The 19,955-nt window shown below is 44.9% G+C and overlaps 3 protein-coding genes and 1 pseudogene across 3 annotated transcripts in view; all 4 read left to right on the forward strand.

The window, feature by feature from the left end:
* The first annotated feature begins 252 nt into the window (after window positions 1–252).
* Window positions 253–2,318, forward strand: LOC131206450 (maltase A3-like). Its single transcript, XM_058199004.1, has 4 exons — window positions 253–746; window positions 811–1,377; window positions 1,450–2,057; window positions 2,117–2,318. The coding sequence occupies exons 1-4, from the start codon at window positions 264–266 to the stop codon at window positions 2,247–2,249; spliced, it is 1,791 nt and encodes a 596-aa protein (XP_058054987.1). The 5' UTR covers window positions 253–263; the 3' UTR covers window positions 2,250–2,318.
* Window positions 2,319–3,282: 964 nt separating this feature from the next.
* LOC131212929 (maltase A1-like) lies at window positions 3,283–4,062 on the forward strand (annotated as a pseudogene).
* On the forward strand, window positions 3,473–7,456 carry LOC131212847 (ceramide glucosyltransferase). The gene is made up of 3 exons (XM_058206935.1): window positions 3,473–3,666; window positions 4,329–4,596; window positions 5,029–7,456. The coding sequence occupies exon 3, from the start codon at window positions 5,678–5,680 to the stop codon at window positions 6,872–6,874; it is 1,197 nt and encodes a 398-aa protein (XP_058062918.1). The 5' UTR covers window positions 3,473–3,666; window positions 4,329–4,596; window positions 5,029–5,677; the 3' UTR covers window positions 6,875–7,456.
* A 2,323-nt stretch (window positions 7,457–9,779) lies between these two features.
* The window catches only part of LOC131208005 (protein pangolin, isoforms A/H/I/S-like), a 48,750-nt gene continuing 38,574 nt past the window's right edge, over window positions 9,780–19,955 (forward strand). The window contains exon 1 of the mRNA XM_058200651.1: window positions 9,780–11,242. Within this exon, the coding sequence (XP_058056634.1) occupies window positions 9,780–11,242 (1,463 nt within the window). The remainder of the gene's footprint in view (window positions 11,243–19,955) is intronic.

A 19,955-nucleotide genomic window follows, 5' to 3' on the forward strand; every position in this document is an offset into this window, starting at 1 on the left:
TTTGGGTTTGATAACAAATAAAATATCCATTTGTTGCTGTTGATAGTTCCGAAGGTCTTTTATGGAGTACCTTGTGTCTTAGAATCAAACGATGGCACTATCTCATCGCATCGATCGTCACGAGAGGTTTGCAAACAGAACGGAAACTATCGTTGTATGCGGTCACTCTCGGTAGTGATAGCACGCTTTGGCCTGCGTAGTAGTACCTATAAATGGAATTATCGTTACAGAGGCGGAGGCCAGTACGCCTTAATCAGAAAAGAATGATGCACCTTTGTTGGGTGGCACTGCTGCTCGTGGTCGGCTCGGGAGTGATCAGAGGCCAGAAGGATTGGTGGGAAACGGCCGGTTTCTACCAAATTTATCCTCGCTCATTCCAGGACAGCAACGGTGACGGAATTGGTGATTTGAACGGCATAACGAGCCGACTACCATACCTAAAAAGCCTGGGTATTACGGCGTTTTGGCTGTCGCCCATTTATCCTTCGCCGATGGCCGATTTTGGGTACGATATTTCCAACTTTGTCGACATACATCCGTCGTTTGGAACACTGGCCGACTTCAAGCGACTAGTGGAAGAAGCGAAGAAACTAGATCTGCGCGTCATCCTGGATTTTGTACCGAATCACTCGAGTGATGAGCACGAGTGGTTTAAAAAAAGTGTAAAACGTGAGGCAGGTTTTGAGGATTTTTATGTTTGGCAGGAACCGAAACCGGGAACTTTACGCGATCCACCGAACAATTGGGTAAGCATGATAGTGTAATATTTCATAGCAATCGTTACGAGAGCCACCGGATTTGTTTCCACAGGTTGCAGCTTGGTACGGATCAGCCTGGGAATGGAGCGAGGAACGCGGGCAGTTTTACTTGCATCAATTCCACAAGAAGCAACCAGATCTTAACTATCGCAATCCGGCGGTCGTTCAGGCAATGAAGGATGTCTTACGCTTCTGGCTGGACCAGGGAGTTGACGGTTTTAGGGTGGATGCTGTTCCTTGGTTGTTCGAAACCGAAGGATTTCCCGACGAACCACTCAGCGGCCATTCTAGCGATCCGTTGAGTCAAAACTATTTGAGACACATTTACACCCTTGATCTGCCGGAAACGGTCGACATGGTGTACCAGTGGCGTGAAGTGATGGACCAATACAAGCGGGAAAGAAACACCACCACTAAAGTGCTCATGACCGAAGCTTGGTCAACGCTGGATGTGGTGCAGACGTACTTTAATGATAGTAACAACCGTCAAGGTTCGCAAATGCCTTTCAACTTTCAGCTTATCACGCGATTGGATAAGAATTCGAAAGCATCGGACTTCAAAACTGTGATCGACTCGTGGCTGGACATCATTCCACCGGGCCATTCCGCGAACTGGGTGGTAGGTTGAGATTGCGCGCTTACAATCATCGCGATGGAGTAAACTTTCAAACGTTTTCTCTACGCTTCATAGCTAGGAAATCATGACAAACGTCGCGTTGCTTCGCGGATGGGTGGCGACCATATGGTTGATATCATGGCCATGATCGAACTCACCCTGCCTGGTATTACCGTAACCTATCAGGGTGAGGAGATCGGAATGCATGACGTTGACATTTCATGGGCCGACACCCAAGATCCGGCCGCGTGCCAGCTAACAGAACAGACCTACCAAGAGGGAACTCGTGACCCCGCAAGGACACCATTTCAATGGGACAGTTCAGAAAATGCAGGATTTACGAATGCTTCTGTTAAGCCGTGGTTACCTTTGGCAACAGACTATCAGACGGTCAATGTGAAAGTCCAGGAGGACACGACGCAAAATAGTCATCTTAAGGTGTTCAAGGAACTGATGAAATTGCGAGGCACAAATGCGCTAGTATGGGGATCATACAAATCGCAGGTTCTAGGTAACAATGTGTTGGCCATAGTACGCTCTTTCCCTAATGATAAACGAACCTTTGTAACATTGGCCAACATTGGTTCCGAACTTGAAACCATTGACGTTTCCAAAGTGGACAGCACTCTGCCGCAGAATCTGGAGTTTCGTGTGATAGGCGTGTCATCTAAAAAATCCGTTAAGTGAGTAATTGTACGGGTAGTTATGTGATCAAAGGGCTAATACTTTGTTCGATTTTCAGAAGCGCTGTTGCTACGAACAACATTCAACTACAACCATATGAAACGGTCGTACTGACCAACAAAGCGTTAGGTTCTGTTCAAAGTGTATCATTTATGGTCTTTGCGCTTCTAACATTGGTAGTTTTGAGTTAATGCATCTTAAATTAAATAAATATTGAGACCGATGTTATGAATGCTTACAAGAACAATGTAAGCGTAACAACCGAACCGGTTGGGTGTTGTGTATTTCCCTAACTTTATTACCGAAAGCCTCGCAGCTGATAACTGTAAAAATGACTGTTTGATAACTATTTTAATGTAAAAGAAATAAACTCAAGCGAAACAATGGTATATCGCAAGGAAGGATAGTTAATTACATGTTCGCAGCTTCAATATTAAATTCAGAGCTTCAAAGGAGAACTGGTTCACGAGAGCCTCTTAATCACACAGAACTTATGCCAAACAGAAAGTTAGCTAACGCAAACTAATGATTATGTTTTTCTTTCTTCTGTTTCAATGTAATGAAAAAATGTGTTTTTGTTTGTTATCCACTCCAACCGCAAACGTAGATCGAGTGCACTTCAGTTGCAGCAAGGTGAGCGACGAATGCACCGTGATTGCGGAAAAAACACATTCAAAATATCTCGGAAGCGGTTGCACGTCGGTTGCCAGATGAGGTAGGTGCCGGCGCTAATACGTTCCCGTAACAATGAGTTTAGGTGTCGCAGCCCGTGAGAGACAGGAAACTCAAAATTGAACTTCATGCTTATCAACCAGCAAACATCTCAAAAGTCATCAATCGTTTTTACTCTTTGTTTTGCTTCACAGCAAGCAAATACTTATCAAAAGCGTCAGCGAAGGGTATAAAATAAGCACCCATGGAACGATTTAATGTCTAGTTCTTTAGCGAACGCCGCTTTAGCGAAACGAGAAAAATGTGGAAAGTGATGCTGTGCGTTAGTTCCACGTTTTCTGTCCGATGAGCATTGGTGGAAGCATGCCAACTTTTATCAAATCTATCCGCGTTCATTCAGAGACAGTGATGGAGACGGAATTGGCGATTTGCGTGGTGTCATGGAAAAAGATTCCTATTTGCGCCACGAGCTCGGTATTGATGCGATTTGGTTGTCGCCGATTTTCAAGTCAATGCAAGAATCAAGGTCTTAAGCTCATTTTGGACTTTGTGCCAAACCACAGCAGCGACGAAAGGGAGTGGTTCATGAAATCCGCAAACAAAGACCTATAAGGACTATTATGTATATGGAGCCCTGGCAAACTTTTGCCGAATGGAACTCGTGTACCACCGTTGAATTGGATAAGTGTTTTTCGAGGATCAGCCTGGGAGTGGAATCATGTTCGCCCCCGATAACAGGAGAGTATCGACTCGATTGGGTGTAGTTCGGGCAGATCTGTGCCAAATCGCCCTCAATGTGCCCCTCTTTATTGCGGTTACATACAACGGAGACGAACTAGCAATGGAGGATGTTTACATTTCATGGAAGGACACAATCGATCCTGCGCCCTGTGCAACTCTAATCCGAAGGACTATATGCTCTACAGTCGCGACCCGGTGCGTACTCCATTCCATTCCTCGCTCGCACGGGAAAATTTTCAAAGCTCTGGTGCGCTTGCGCAAGCAACGGACGTTGCGTGAGGGGTCGACCGATTTACAGATGATCGGAGACAATATATCATAATCAAGCGACACCTTGAGAATGTGAGCACGATCATCGCAGTGTTGAACTTCAACAAAACAGCGCAGTCAATTAAACTCTCGTCTGTCTTCCAAGCACTGCCGGCTGTTTTTGAAGTAATAACCTCCTCAATGCAAACTGACTACACAGAAGGATAAGTAACAATAAGCAAAACGCCCATGATTTTACGACGTTTTTCTTTGCGCCGTTTTGACTCCATTTTTGGAAGAGATGAAATCACTTTACCAGCAGGCGAGGGCAGTACTGCGTACGGCACGTAAAACTGATAATTATTAAATAAATAATTAATTAATAAATTAATTACCCATATCGTGTTTAAAATTAAAAGAGGTTGTTCGCCGCTGAATCATCCTACGATTCAACCCTGCAAGCACGAGAGACATAAAGCCATATTTTCTTGCATGAGAAAAGGCCATATTTTCTTGTGTGTGAAAGAGCCATATTTTCTTGCATGAGCTCGTGCTGTCAAACGCTTTGTTTTCATGCTCGTTTTTTGCTTTTTTTGGGCGTGTTTCAGAGGCAGTTTTCATTTCATCAAATAATGTTTTTCCGTGACACCAATTACTATTGAAGAAAGCCTCTCGCGGAATCCAATTACTATTGAAGCCGACATCCTGTTGAACCGCATCCGAAACCTGTTACCAGTTACCATTATTTGAGCACCAAAAGTAAACTGTTTTGCAGCTTCTCATACGTGACTCATCGCCAAAAGGAATCTTTGGTTGTGCAAAGTGGGCTCGAACATATCGCGGAAAATCGAATACGATGTATTCTTAGAATAAGATGTAAGTGTTTTCCACATAAATACAATCAAGTGTGGCAATCGTGCATTTTTGCAGGGCAACGTTAAGCTACATGGATGATGTTTCACATACGAGGTGCCTTGATGTTTTTACATTAGGACTGTTTTAAAGCGAGTGTGCTGTGATGTTGTATTGCATTTGTTTGCATTATTAACAATTGTGTCTGTCGTGAGTCATTCAAGAACCTTTGCCAAACTTAGAATGCAATCATGTGATTACTGGTACACCGGCAGCAGATAAAAAAGGATCGTGTGTTTAATTGTGCGATTCCGCCGTACCTTATCTACGCTCGCTTGGAATCAAACTCGTGCTCTTGCTAGCATAGCATGATCAGTGATAGCCCACATGGTGTATATTTGTGTGTGTGTGTCCTTCATTGATTTAAAAAATATGTTTCGTTCCTCATTTTCACAGATAACCCCGTGCATTCCGGAAATTGCGTAAAGTAGCGGCGGTAAGCAATAGGACTACGGTTGAGCTATTGACAAACGTACGAACGAATCATTGCGACCACTCGTGCCCTGAACTTTGGCCGAAGTGGGACAGTTCGATCGTACAACGGTGACCGACCATCACATGACGTACCCGTGATGCCGATGCCAAGCCAAGACTGAAGCCGGGACGCATTCGTTATCAAGATTGAATTGGTTGAAACCTACGAGATAAAATCTACAGCTGCAGCAAAATAGTGAGAACAAAATCCTTCATAGTGCTCAACGCATGAACATATTTAATGTCCACTTTCATCGATCGCCGGGTATGACGGTGGTCATACCGCCTTTATCATCACTGTCAATGTATTCGTCACCAACTTCGTTATCACAGAGAAGAAACCAACGTCCAAGTACGTTACCCTGTGATTAAACGTTTGCCTACTTCGCCGTCGCAGCAGTGTACCGGGAAGGAATTCTTGCGTGCCATCGTTCGACTCAGTCTGTACTATGTACTTTATGGCTCGGAAAGGAGTCGTTGCAGTGCATAAGCGATAACTCTTGAAAAGGCTTCGGTTGAAAGGTGATCGTTCGGTGACTGCTAAGAGCCGGGGCGGTTTAATCATGTTACTATGTCGCTGACAATGATCACCATTATACATTGTCTTGCAATTGGAATCCTGATATTTTGGTTCGGAAAATGGATTATACACCTCACGGCCATAACGTACGGAAAGGTCAAGCTGCACAAGAAAGCATCCCAGCAGCCGCGTGAAACGCCGTATCCGTCGGTTTCAATCCTGAAACCTTTGATGGGCGTAGATCCGAACCTGCAGAGCAACTTGGAGACGTTCTTCCTCATGGATTACCCGACCTACGAGCTGCTGTTTTGCATCGAATCCGAAGACGATCCCGCAATCGACGTGGTTAATCGGTTATGTGATAAATATCCCAGCATAGAGACCAGCCTGCTCGTCGGTGGTTCGAATGTTGGCGTCAATCCAAAGATTAACAACCTCTACCCGGGCTATCTGGTGGCCCGCTATGAGCTGATAATGATTTCAGACGCGGGCATACGAATGAAAAGCGACACGCTAACGGATATGGTGAACCACATGACGGAGCATGTGGGTTTGGTGCATCAGATGCCTTTCGTTTGCGACCGAGAGGGATTCGCGGCTGCCTTCGAGAAGATCTACTTCGGGACGGTGCAATCGAGGATTTATCTGTGCGCCGATCTACTAGGCATCAACTGCCACACTGGAATGTCGTGCTTGATGCGCAAAGACGTCTTGGACCAACTGGGAGGCGTGCAAGCATTCGGGTGCTATTTGGCTGAAGATTTTTTTCTTGCCAAGGCGTTCCACGAAAACGGATGGAAATTGACGATCAGCAGCCAGCCGGCTTGGCAGAACTCCGGCATTTGTGATATTAGTAGCTTTCAGGCACGACTGACCCGATGGGCCAAGCTGCGTGTGGCAATGGTGCCGACGACCATTTTGCTAGAACCAATGTCGGAGTGTATCATCGTTGGCATGTTTGCGTGTGGTGCGGCCAAAGTGCTCTTTCGTTGGAATCCACTGGTGTTTTTCCTCATCCATACGCTGGTATGGTTCCTGTCCGATTGGGTTCTTCTATCCATCATACAGAATGGCGCATTACCGTTCAACAAATTTACGTTTCTGGTCGGTTGGGCCTTTCGTGAAATTAGCGGCCCGTATCTGTTTTTCAATGCACTTTGGAATCCTGCCATCAGATGGCGAACCCGCGTTTACAAGCTGGCCTGGGGCGGAATCGCGTACGAACTTACTTCTCAAATCAAATCGTAAGGTTAGCTGCTCGATGCAAACAAATTACCATGTTCTGTCTTTCACGCCCCCCTCAACATGTTTCACCCATTTCGCTGCTATTTATCGTCCCACTTCTTTTAATTGTTTTCGTTTCGAGCACAAAACACCCCATGGAACGTTACGACTGAATAAAAGTTGCCGATCATCTATTTCGGCGCTGTTCATAAAGTCGGAAGCCGGTCACCACGTATCATCCGTCGTTGATATGCTATGATGTTTTATAGTTTTAGAATGTTTTGTTTGGCATTTGCTGTTTGGTTTTAGTAATCTAGTGCTTTATATTTATAATGCAACAAGCAAATGCTCGGTTTACGAACCCAACGTATTCAACGCCAGATCTAAATGGTGTACCTTAAAGTTTCCGCCAATGTTTTTCCCATTGCACGAACACATTCGCTTCTTCATATGAACATTCAAATAAAGCGGAAATTGATTTTTTTTTGTCGATTGTCCCACTGTAAATAATATTTATAAACCATGCGAAAACTATTGAGTAAGTTGAATCTTCTTTACGACAAAAACATGAAAATGAAAAGAAAGGAGAATGAACATGAATGGAGAAAATAAAACGAAAACAAAAATGAGCGAATGAAATTTGATCTCAATGTGATTTTTTAACCATTTATCCGAATATCCGAGTTGCTTCATAGCAAATCAGGAGAGCGAAGTTTTGTGATAAGCCCGATTATTAATTGTGATAAACGGAAGCATGACTAACGAAACAGAGTTCTCCTTATCGGGAGTTGCGTCTACGACTCTTTGCATGTGTTTTGATGAAATTCAGCACTTAATTGCACGCGTTCAAGTATAACAAACATAAAACCTATGGTATCGTTTTGATCTTCAAAATCGGTATTCTAAATCAGGCAAACTTTTCATACACCCTAATGCTGAATTTTTTAGTGTGATAAGAGCCATCTATTTATCATTTTATGTGTAATAGTCGTTCAGTTTAGTAATAGTTTTTTACGTTACCCTAACGTAAAAAACTTTCTATGGTTGTTTAAAATAGTTATTTATTTTATCTGCAGTTTTTATGGGGCTGCTTTCACTCACCGAATCGTCGGAACTCACGAGATAAACTTTATAAGGAGTGAGTGTCAACAACATACGTCAACGAGAAAAACCTGAAGAAAAACAAAATTTCCAAGAGATTTTCCCGATTCAACCTACGAAAATCCCGAACACGAATCGAGAGAGAGAGAGAGAAACTTTTCTCTCTCTCTGCGTTCCTAGTCTCTGTTCACTTTTCTGTCATTCGAGAATCAACACATTTGGAGCATTTTTATCAAACACCAAAACTGGCAGCACCAGAAACATCGTAAAAAGAAGAATCTCCTGTCTCATTCAACTCGTTACTTGTGCAAATCCTTGCGGTCCCAAGTGTGTGATAATGGTTTAGGTGATAACTAAGAGGTCTGCCTAGATTGCATGGATCACACGGAACGGAGGGACGGTGCAATAGAAACATATTGGTTGTGTTGAAAATCCTCGAGTGGAACAATGTGTGAAGATGGCATAGTGGTCTTCTCAACGGAGGAAATTGCTGCTCAAACCGAAAATGTCTCACGGAGCTATCGAAACTGCTCGTAACCTGTCGTGTTTGGTGTTGCTGCGGTTATTGCGATTGAGACACACGGTTCGATCTCAAAGGCACAGATTTCGTTTCCCGGCAAGGAGGTAAATAGAGAGTACGAGTTACGACGAGTTGGCGTTTATTTTTAGAACCGTCGCCACAGCAGTGCGTGTGTGTTTCGTTCGTGGGTTCACACATTCATAAAGTTATGCTTATGCGGATCCAAGTATCTCGCGTCGTTCCGAAGTAACAGCAGAAAATGAAACTCTTCTTCAACTTTGTAGCTGCCCGGATGTATTTCGCAAGCCGCTAGGTCGTGTAATGGCCATTCATTCATTTACGGCGGAGAACCCGCAACCGTGCCATACTCGCCAGTGAACGAAAGTAAAGATTCTACACCGTGAAAGGTAAATTTAGATGTTTTTCACTCCAGCGTTGGGCATTGCTGAACATCTTGGAGGCATCGCTCTTCGTGCTATCGTGCAGCAACCATAAGGCGCCTCCACCAGAATGTTAGGATATTGGGATGCTTATTTGCCCGGGTCTAGTACCAGTGTGTATATGTGTTGTGCCATAAAAGAGATGAAAAGTCTGATTGTGCATTAGATTTATTTAAAAATTGCAACCAAGAGCAAAAAGGGAAAATGCAGTGAAAAGTTTCAATGAATGGAACAAACGTGCAATAGTGTGGTAACCGATCTAGTCATCGACCTTTAGTAGCACAGTAAACGTGGACAGGGATTTGAAAGTGGGTTTCACCGTAATTTACTTGGATAAATGTTCGTTTAAATAAGTGTGCTGGGCCAAAGATAATGACAAAGTGATTGGAAGTTTGCAGTGGTCGGGCAAGTCTGCGAAGAACGCAACGTGCGTTGCGAGAATGCGGCGTGAAAATGGTGTACCACTGAAAATCGAAGTAACTTGAGTTGTAAAAGTTGCATCGGAGTAATCTAAAGCATGTGGTGTCGTAGGGTGTGCAGCTGTGTGCGTTAGTAGCAAAGCAGTTGCATTTGGCGAAAAAATCGTGAAACTGTTCTTTGTGTGCGTGCGTTGCAAATCTGCCCTGAAATCGGTTCATGTCAATGGTATTGCTTGCCCTGTTGTCGAAGCAACCATTATCACGGCCGTCACCGTTGTACGCCCACGTGCATTGTTTCGTAACAAGGATAAGGAAGGCGTACCGAGCTAAGCAAGGTGTGCAATATTTATGTGCAGTGGCCACCAAGACGGTTTCCGCGGTGGAGGCGTAAAGAAAAAGAAGCGACGGAAGAAGAAGCAGAGGCCAGGAAGCGGTTGGATGTGCCCAGAATGCCCAACACAAACGAAAACTCACATTCCGGCTCGACAACGACGGCGACGACGGCGACGGCGGCGACTAGCGCCGGTGACGATCTCGGCAGCACCGATGAGGTGAAAGTGTTCAAAGACGAGGGAGACAGGGAGGATGAGAAGGCATCCTCCGAGAATCTGCTCGAGGAGAAGTTTAACTTAATAGATTTGACTGAAAGTGCGGAAAATCTGGTGAAAAGCTCAGCAGCCCGGCAAGACCTGAGTCCACCGTATGCTGCCTCCGGTACTGCTGGGTCCGGGGCGGGGACTGATGTTGCGGTGAGTGCTGGCGCGGCGATTGCTAGTGGCGTCGCTTCGGCCAGCGGCGGAACAAGCAGTGCGGGGAAGCTGGACTCGCCAGATCATTCCCCTGGTTTCACTATGGGCTACCTGCCTCCCTATCAGTACTCCAGTGGGACAGCCAGTGCTCTGCAGGCTGCCGGGACGATGGGAAAGATGGGACTGTCTCAGTTCTTCTGCAACGAAGATCCTCTCTCCAATCCACCTCCGGCGCACTGCGGTATACTCCCGTACCAATTGGATTCGAAGGCGATCAGTCTATCTGCCCGCCAGTCGCTATACTCCTTTTCAACCAGCCAATACCCCTACCCATCGATACTGTCCTCCAACATGCTGCCAGTACCACCCTCATGGCACACACCCTCGATGTACTCTACAGCACCCACCTTCCGCAACTCGTACCCATCATCGCTACAGATATACACTACGCTGGCCAGCGACCTCTATTCACGTTACCAGTCATCACAGTCACTACTGAACTCGGTCCATACGCACAATGTGCTAAACCAGAGTCTGCAGCAACAGGTAAAGCAGGAACAGAGCGCAGCGCTCGCAGCTGGAGTGGCAACCAGCCCCGGAAACCCCGCGGGTCCGGAACTCACCCACAGTTACAGTGCCCGGCAGCACGGGGTAGGGCTTAGCCCAGGCAGCAAGTCAGCAATCGATCTTCCACAGGAGCTGACCAACAGGTTTGGACGGGCGCAGAGCGTCGGAAGCTCGGGCAGTGGTGGAGGCAACAGCACAGGCAATGGCAGTGGTGGCAGTGGCAGCTCGAAGAAGAAATGCGCCGCTGAACGCACACAACACTCGCAGCAACAGCAACATCAAAATCAGCAGCCCAATCGGCCACATATCAAGAAGCCCCTCAATGCGTTCATGCTGTACATGAAGGAGATGCGCGCGAAAGTGGTCGCCGAGTGTACCTTGAAAGAGTCGGCAGCGATCAATCAGATCCTCGGTCGCAAGTGGCATTCGTTGTCGCGAGACGAACAGAGCGTTTATTATGACAAAGCGCGCCAGGAACGTCAGCTGCACATGGAAATGTACCCTGGCTGGACGGCTCGAGATAACTATGGTTACGGGTCGAAGAAAAAGCGAAAAGCGAAAAAAAAGGATCAAATCGGCCCCGAACCACCCAGCAGGTAAGTCTTGTGTGACAGGTCACAATCGCGCTATTCAGCTTTTTCCCCATCGTTGTTGCTGTCGTTTTAACAAGACTCTCCTAGCCTCCCAGACACGGCCTTCTGTCACTGTTCATGGCTTTTCTGTGAATTAAATTTGATGTTCATATTTTTTACTATATATTCGGATTCGGTTCGGTTTACGGACACACGATCGCGATCACAAAGTGAACCGTAGATGTGCTCGGAACCGATGTTTTGAAATGTCTGACGGGATTTCTTCTCTAAACATTTATATTTTCGACACACAACTCAAAGACAACACGTGTTTTCGACAACCTGAACCAGCAAGAATGAAACCCATTGCTGAAGGACAAACATGAGCCATGTCTGCTGGCAATGGCGTATGAAAGAACGCATTTCCACTCCGTGGCCTAAGATTGTTCGCACAGACTGGCACGGTATGATAATTAATCGTTCGTCTAGTATCTGGTAGCGGAGGAAGTGTATGCTTGTGCCGATCATTCATATTGTGAAAACTGAGTGAAGACCAAGAAAGCTAGAAAAACGCATATTCGGTCATGTTCGAGCTGTGTAGAACATTTTTCATTCGGCATAATTATGTCCTCCTTTACTAGACCGACCTCTCCAATCGATGTAAATTTTTCTTTCCTTTCGTGTGAAAGAACAGATTTTCTCTGTCGCGGTTTGTTTCACGTTCGTTTTGTTCTTCGATTCGAAGATCGATCGAAAGACGGGAATAACAAGAACCCAAACTATCACAAGTATTTTCTCGGATGAACCTATCCCTACAATTTATCGATCGGAGCATTACCATTCCCCAAATAAAACTCCAAAGCAGCAGCCTTAACTACCACTGACGAAGAACGACAATCCAGAATGACCGAAAGCGCACTCAAAATAACACCACTTTATTGCAGGCGTAAGAAAATATGTATACGCAACGAAGAGTCCGACAACTACGACGGATCGCGTATGTCAGACGAGTACATGGGCAGCTATGGCACAGTGGTGTAATAGAAATGAGCGCGACCGATGAGACACAAACCGGCACACCATCATCCACATCATCATTGCAGGCAACCAAACCAACAGCCATCGTTGCCAGAAAGAAAAGCATAACAATGTGCCAAACTCGACCGGACTATGTGTTAGCTTGTGGAATGAAGTTTTACGATTCATGGCGCTGTTGGCTGATGATCGCATAGCGGATAAAGTGAGTCAAACATAACGAGCGATCATCGAGACATCACACTGCTAGCACTCTACCATATTTCCTTTGGCGCAGCAGTGGCGTTCACGTGCTGAAAGCTAGTCCCGCCTGATTTTTTTTATTTTAAAGTTTAAGAGAGCGACCCAGCCAAAGAAAATTATTAACAATAAGGCAGTCCTGATGCTGTCACGCAATGTCGTTGTTATAAAAAGAAACTACAGTGCAATCTTCGCCATCAGTATATCCAGAGGGAAGGCGTTTATAGGCGACCGCAGGAGTTGGCCAAAGACCATACAGTAAGATCGATAGACAAACGAACGGAAAAGGGTTATAACACGAATTTCTGTTTTAAGAAATGCTCGCGAAACCTTAACGAATTTATTTATGTACCGTACTTAAGGTAATCATTGAGACATGAGCGTAGATATGGCGAAAAAAGAAGACCCAAAGAGGAAAAGAATGTCCGATGTGCTTTGGTTTATGGCGAAATAGCCGATCATCCATACAGAAGGAGAGTAGGAATGCCATTGTTGGGTGTAAACAGTACAGGGAAATACCAGTGTTTGTTGATGGCGGCCGGAAGCGTAAGAACTTATTTCATAGAGACGATTAGCTGCGTCTCTGCCCTAACGGTGAGCATCCAGTTGCCGTAAGATGTAACCTTAGAAATGCGTAACTGAGGAGTTTTTTTTTTGCTAAACGGCAACACCAGTGGAAAATCAACTAACATGCTTGTGGCGTGAAATCCAAACATGAAATGGTAAAAATGGATGATCGAACCAGCTCAATAAAGTATACCAATAACAAGCAGTATTGGTATTTTGTGACAAATATCAGACTCGTTTTGCAAAGTACATTGTAGTATCGGAAACGGGGGGAACTAAAGAAATGCTTTGCAGAGTCGAGTTTACACATATAGAAATAGCGTATATATATCAAAACATGTTCGCATATTTTCATATATGTATGCTATTGGTATATGCGTATGCACAACGGATATTTTAAGGCATTTACGCGGTTAACACCAAGTACGGGTGCATTAGATTTATGCTGTTTGCAATGGATAAAGAGGAACACAACTCCCAGTAACAATCTGGTACCAACATGTGGAACTTTAACAAAACCTAAAACACACTGCGTGATTCGTTTGTTATTGTCTAATTATTTTGTAACGCTTCCTTTTATCAAATCTTACAATTGAAATCATTCTCTGGGGTCAGCCTTGGTTCGTCTTATGTTGTTCCCTAATCTCTATCGTGTAATATGTTTATTCATGTCTAGCAATTATCAGTTTTTTAGGCACAACTATTGTTGCCAAGTTTATCCGCAATAACCTGATTAATTTGGGTTTCGAGATAACCGGAAAGACGGCAAAATGGCTCAGGCGACTCACAGCCCGGATAAGAAACCGACATTTTCTCGCCGTACCATAGGGCATAGCTAATTAAAAACTTCCGCAAAAGTGAGCCCTATTCCTCAGTCATTCAACAATTTCGTTCCTTTTTTAATTTTTGACCTACGAAGGGACGGTGAAGGTAGCATTACCTCTCGGTTGAGAAACGCCTGTTCATTCAACGCGAGGTTGCCAATTGTGGGAGGGTTGCGCCATTTTGTGCTCATTAATTTGTGTGTCTGTTTCTTTTCCACACGCGCCATCCTTGTCAGGGACAGCTTTCGTTCGGTGCAGACTTTCGCCGCCGCCGGTTGCTCAGCATAAGCCATGGCTCACGCTCCGCGTGACATCATTAGAGGATTCAGTAATAACCGGGTTCGGCGCACTGTTGTCCTCATCCTAAACCTGTGCCTGCGTAAGGGACAGAACAACTCGAGCGAAGCACGGGCTACGGTCGTACGATTATTGGGAGGGAGAATCGGTAAAATGCGTAAGCACTCCAGTGGTAGGGTAGCGTCTATCGACGACTGCCAGGAGACCACTGTTGCCACAAGGAATGAACAACAATGTAGTCGTACCATCATCATGATGCGATGATGTGTTTCGAATGAATTAAATTAATCTCCTATATTACTACCTGCCAATGGACACGAAGGCAGCAGCAAAATGGGGCATACATTATTGCAGTTTTGGTAGCGATGCTCTCTAGTCCACAAAAGTTTAATTTGCCAAACTAAATTGCCAGTTGCTGTTATTATTTCTGTTATGTCTGTCTTCTAAGGACAATCTTCATTCGTGCAACACTAACGTCGGAACAGTTGCATCTGCAAGAATGGAAAAGTAAAGAATGTATGTTAACACAGAAAATCTTGGACGGAACACATGCATGTCTGGATAAGAGTACGCGAACTTGTTGTAACAACACAGCACGACCAAGAGAGACAGAGAAAGAGAAGAGCAAAAGAGAGAGAGAGAGAGAGAGAGCGCGAGAGAGAGAGAGAGAGAGAGAGAGAGAGAGAGAGAGAGAGAGAGAGACAATGCTGCGGACAGGAGAAAGTGTTTGCTCATATGATTTTTGCTCCATTGTGTTCTCCATTGTTCGGTTCGTCCGCATCTGGCTGTTGGAAAGTATTGGAATAATGAATGAAAGGATTGGTTGCTTCACTGAGCCGTAACATGGAGCACCCAGTACTCCAGCAATGACGCACCCTTCCCTGCGGTGTAAGCGAATGCAATGGTGTACCGTGCATTATCATTTTGTTGATTCTACTTACGGCAAGTTCTACGTTCCACGTATCTGGCGGGCGAATTCATGATGGTTTTTTTGGTTGCTTGACAAAATCAGGGGTCGGCTTTCAGACGACACACTGCGCGGAGACTGTGAATGTCCCTTTCTACGTTCGAAGTATTTCTCTTGTCTCCGAGCTCCGAGGGTTGCTGAAGGCTGAATGGCTTATTTTCGTAACCCTTAAATGCATGTCGCGGATGCAACACGTTTCTAGTTCCTAATCGAGGAAAAGGAACTCGTTCATATCTTTGATTCATTGCACATTCCGCTCTCTGTTGGTCATTTAAGGGTTGCAGTTTGCGTGCGGTTGCGAAGGATGAACATGTTTTCTTTCGACCTATTGGTGCGAAACTGAAACACTGCGGCCAAACAGAGGAAGAATATTTACAATTGAAAAGCTAACAAAAGCAGCAAAACTCCTCACAACAACAACTTCCTCAGCACGGCACCGCCACGAGGGACTCGGCGAGCGCCGCAGATAGTAAGAGCAAGTGCATAGATATGGTGAAGCACGCGGAACAAGATACAATGAGACGAACACTCATTCACACAGACTTCACAAACGTCACAATAGGTTCCAGCTGGAGCATCACGAGTCGTGATGTGCCACGAGGAACATTACCGAAAGTGCGTCACTGATATGCGAACCACCATGGGTCATATGTTCCCTGCTGAGGGCAACGACAGCGGAAAAATGAAATTCTCCGAGCGTTAAGAGTTTTTCCAGTCTTGAAATAATACGATTAATTCGAGTTTTCGCCGCATCATAAGCTGCACACATACAAACCCTCAGGAACCGAGTGGGAGAATGCTTCTCGAACCGCTTTCACTGACGAAGGGGGAAAATGGGAAACTTACGCCCGGAAGTGAGCGTTGGAAGGAATCATGGGGCTGGCAGGTGAGCAGAGGGATGAATGTTTCCTGGAATTTCTGGTCATGACAGCCACAGTATGCAAGCTGCAATCGGTTAAGCTAGAATATGTTCGCTTCAGAACAAGAGAGAAATGCAGAGACAAAAAGAGAGAGAAGAGAGAAAGAGAGAGATCTTTGATTGGGATTGCTTGTTCGGACAATCTGAACGGCTTGTGGGCGAACTTTGGTGTATGCTGCGAACTACCTCGTACACCCTCGCTAGTAATAACCTTCTCGAATTAGCAGCTACACATACATAGTGAGAACACGAGTGCGCCACCATCCGAAACCCGCGGACATGTTTGTTTGGTGGGGATTCTGACCACGTTGATAAAAAGACATTAACGTTGTCCATCGGTGACAAAACCTAGACGGAAGTATGTTTCCAGCGGCGCTTGTTGATGAATTTTCCACTAAAGTCCAATTTGTTTACAACCTTGAAAGTATAGCACGTTATTCTCTGGGTATTCTTCTGCCATTGGCCGATTGCCACGATTGTCCACGAGAGTGTTCGGAATCGATTGAACGTATCGTGTACCCATTGACCAGGCCTCCCGGTTGGGTGTTGCTTGCGTTGCATGCGCACGGCCAGCAGCAAGGATAAAAGTTAAATAAACAATTTTCGTCGTGTGCTGAGGTGTGGCTTTGCTGCTTCCTTTTGGTGTATAAATAACAGAAGCAAAACAAAAACAAAAAGATTAATGCTTTGTTGTGATGTTCGCCGGCATTTCGGTTTGCAATCAGAGCACGGAACCTAACGTGGCGACGGCGACGGGGGTTTCTCGTGTTTCGGCTTCCTTTCAACTGTTGAGCGCGGTTTGTCGCGCAGCAGCGGAGGTGGGAATTCGTTGATTTCCATTAGTGCTTCACCGGGAAAGTATCGGACGGGCGGAAAGTGAACATCCAGCAGATGGCGTCGTAGGTTTTTTTGTGTTTGGGTTTGTTTGAAAAATACTTTTCGTTGGCATCGGCCATATAACGTTCAAAGCGATCGCCACAGATCCCATGTGCTGTTTAGCAGTGCGTCTAGCTGTGCTATACTTTCCAATGTGCTGCTGGTGCTAATATTAAACGCACAACCAATTTTCATTGGGCATCGGAAAAAGTTATAAAAAGTCTTTTAACCCATAGTTTGAAAGAAGTACATTTTAATTTCTGTTATATTTGAGCTCATGTTAGTTCTTGCTTAGTTATCTTAATCAGTTAACTGTACAATATTGTGGACAATAGAAGGATTATCAATGTTTTATAGTTTTCTATCCACCGTCGGAATCCAACATTACTCGGCTTAAGCTCGTAAAGCGGGTATACGTCAAATATTCCAATCAAACAAAGAAAAAAGGATTGAAAGCGAAAACTCAAGCACCAACGAGCTATGCATAAATGTCAGGAATGTGGATAAGCCTGAGATATGTAAAATATTTTGTCATTGTTGCTCGTCTGATAAGGGCATCTTTAAGAGACGAAGAGTAATCGAATCAAGAGACGGATCTCCTTTCGTTGGCGTTTGTGCAACAAATGCAATTCTTTTTTGCTTCCTTTTTCCACCATTTGTGACGTGAACGACTTACCTTTTTTCCGACATTCCGCCCAACCAGTCTGGGCGGAACGGTGTGCTTCGACAATAGGAAATGTCTGAGAAATGAAGGGTTCATGAAGTATCCTTCTAACGTACGATGCAACGGTGCATATGCTGATCGGTGTGTTGACCGCTTTCCATTTAATTCCTTTATCTTCATCACATTTTCCTTCGTTGTTGGCAAAAATTCATTACGAGACAGTGAGTTGATCTTGACTCTCTGAAGGTAGGGAACTGAGAAACCCCTTGGCTTTTTGCTGCACATAACGCCATCGCGACGTCCTTCTTGGCTTCATTGCGGCACACTTAAGAATACATGGCGGGCAAACTATATTTCCTTTACACACGCTGCCCTTCAAATGCGAGGAACATGATGTAATTTTTAAAAAAAGTTCCCCGCGGCCGTGGCAAGTTGTACTTGTGCATGTGTCATAGGCGGAACGTGTCACTTGACATATATTTCTCTCTTCTCGAAAACTATGTGTTGTCGCCCGCTATCTATCTCTATCACCGTTGGTCAGGTACTGGTTACTTATTATGCTTGAAGAGCACATCAGATTATACGAATAAGCTATAAGCACATAAAACTTCGTAATACTTTCTGCAGAACGCTCCCAGAGATGAGGCAAAACGATTACAAGTTTTGGGATATTCACGATTTGTACTAATAAAAAAAATGGAACACCAAAACAGCTCCTACTTAGCTAACCCAGACTGTTAATGTGAGGTGTGTGAAATTGTCAACGAACGCACACAAACGGCATCACGTAAGAACATATTAAGTGTGTCCACGTGGCGACGTAATGGCTGGCCACGTGTCGCGCGATTTTCAACGCAAATTATTACAACTTTCGAAAAACTTTTTGGTTTTGCGTGAAGACCATTCTTATGGAAGAAACTTTCCGGCTTCCTCTCAAGTCTTAAACTTGGCTGCATATAATTACTTCCTATCAGATTTTTACTGGTGCCACTAATAGAATCCCTCACTAGGTTTCGATTGATGCATACATTATGCCAGTATCGATTCGAATCCCAAAAACCTATTCAGCGGCCCGATAAGAGGGTACTATATAAGATTTTGAAATATCCCTTGCCGAGCAGTGCAACCTTGCGAAAGGATCGCTGGTGTTTGTGTGAGTCGCACTGAGACTAGTTATGCAAAAGGGGTGAAGCTGTTGAATAGTCCCCCTTATAATTTTCTGGTGCAGACAAAATTTACGCTTCACTAGCAATTTATCGCCCATTCGGCTAGGCACGGTGTGGAGCAGCGCGAATAAAGAGAAAGGGTGCAGTGACAGGCGGAGGACCAGTGGTGGGAAACAGTCAGAACCACAAACATAACCCCTCTACGGTAGGAAGTGGAGATTACATGCTATCGAAACTCCCGCTGGAGTGCAGTTGCCGTTGACATGAGTGCAAGTGCACGCTTCGGGCTGCTGACGGCTGACAATTTGACTACACGACGGCGTAGCAGCAACTTGTGAAACATCCTCGAGGCTTCCCTCTTCGTTTTGCCACTGTTTCAGATGAATAAAGACACAGTTTTTGCCGTCACCTCCTATTCGTTCTACACGTTCCCGAAGCATGGCTAGTCGGCATCAGATTTACCTGATTCTAGGACATTCGCCGCGGCGCAGAACATACAATCGCGCGAGTTCCTTGTTTAAGGTTTATATGTTATATGTTTCACGTGCCTTTGTTTAGAACAGGTATCTTCGCAAACTATTCAATCTCATAGTTCTGCCTTTCTTCGCGTACGTAAAACAATGCGAAAAAGGTTTATCATCTATTCAGGGCATAGAAAAGAATCCAGAACCAACGGTGTGCAATGTAACATGGGAATTATTATTTGAAAGCAGCTTACCCAGTAACACTCGTAAAATCTGCACTTCGAGAAGTACAGCTTTTAACCACAGAATGTTGGCACACATTCGAATCAACTGGCTTGTTGTTTCATATTTTCTGGTTGTGTGTTCAATTCATCGACCTTGACGGTGGCAGTCGTGTAACAGGCGATGTGTTCGAAGACATTTCATTCAAATCAACGCGAACCAGGCAACGCAGGCAACTTCACTGTTTGTGGTTACGCTGCGGCCGGGACTTTGTTCCTACTACGTTCCGTTTTTGTTTTGTGCAAAGCAAACTGCACAAAATTAATTTGCACTCCACTTTACTCGATTGCAACAATGGTGAAATTAATACTAATACACTCTCAACTTTTCTCAAAAGCGCTCACCGTCAATTCGTATTGCAAACAATGGCGAAATTGAAATGTACACCGACACCGTCCGTCCTTACACCGTCGGCGCTATTCACATTTCCCCTTTT

The sequence above is a fragment of the Anopheles bellator genome, chromosome 1, assembly GCF_943735745.2.
Source record: "Anopheles bellator chromosome 1, idAnoBellAS_SP24_06.2, whole genome shotgun sequence".
In the NCBI taxonomy this organism is placed as follows: domain Eukaryota; kingdom Metazoa; phylum Arthropoda; class Insecta; order Diptera; family Culicidae; genus Anopheles; species Anopheles bellator.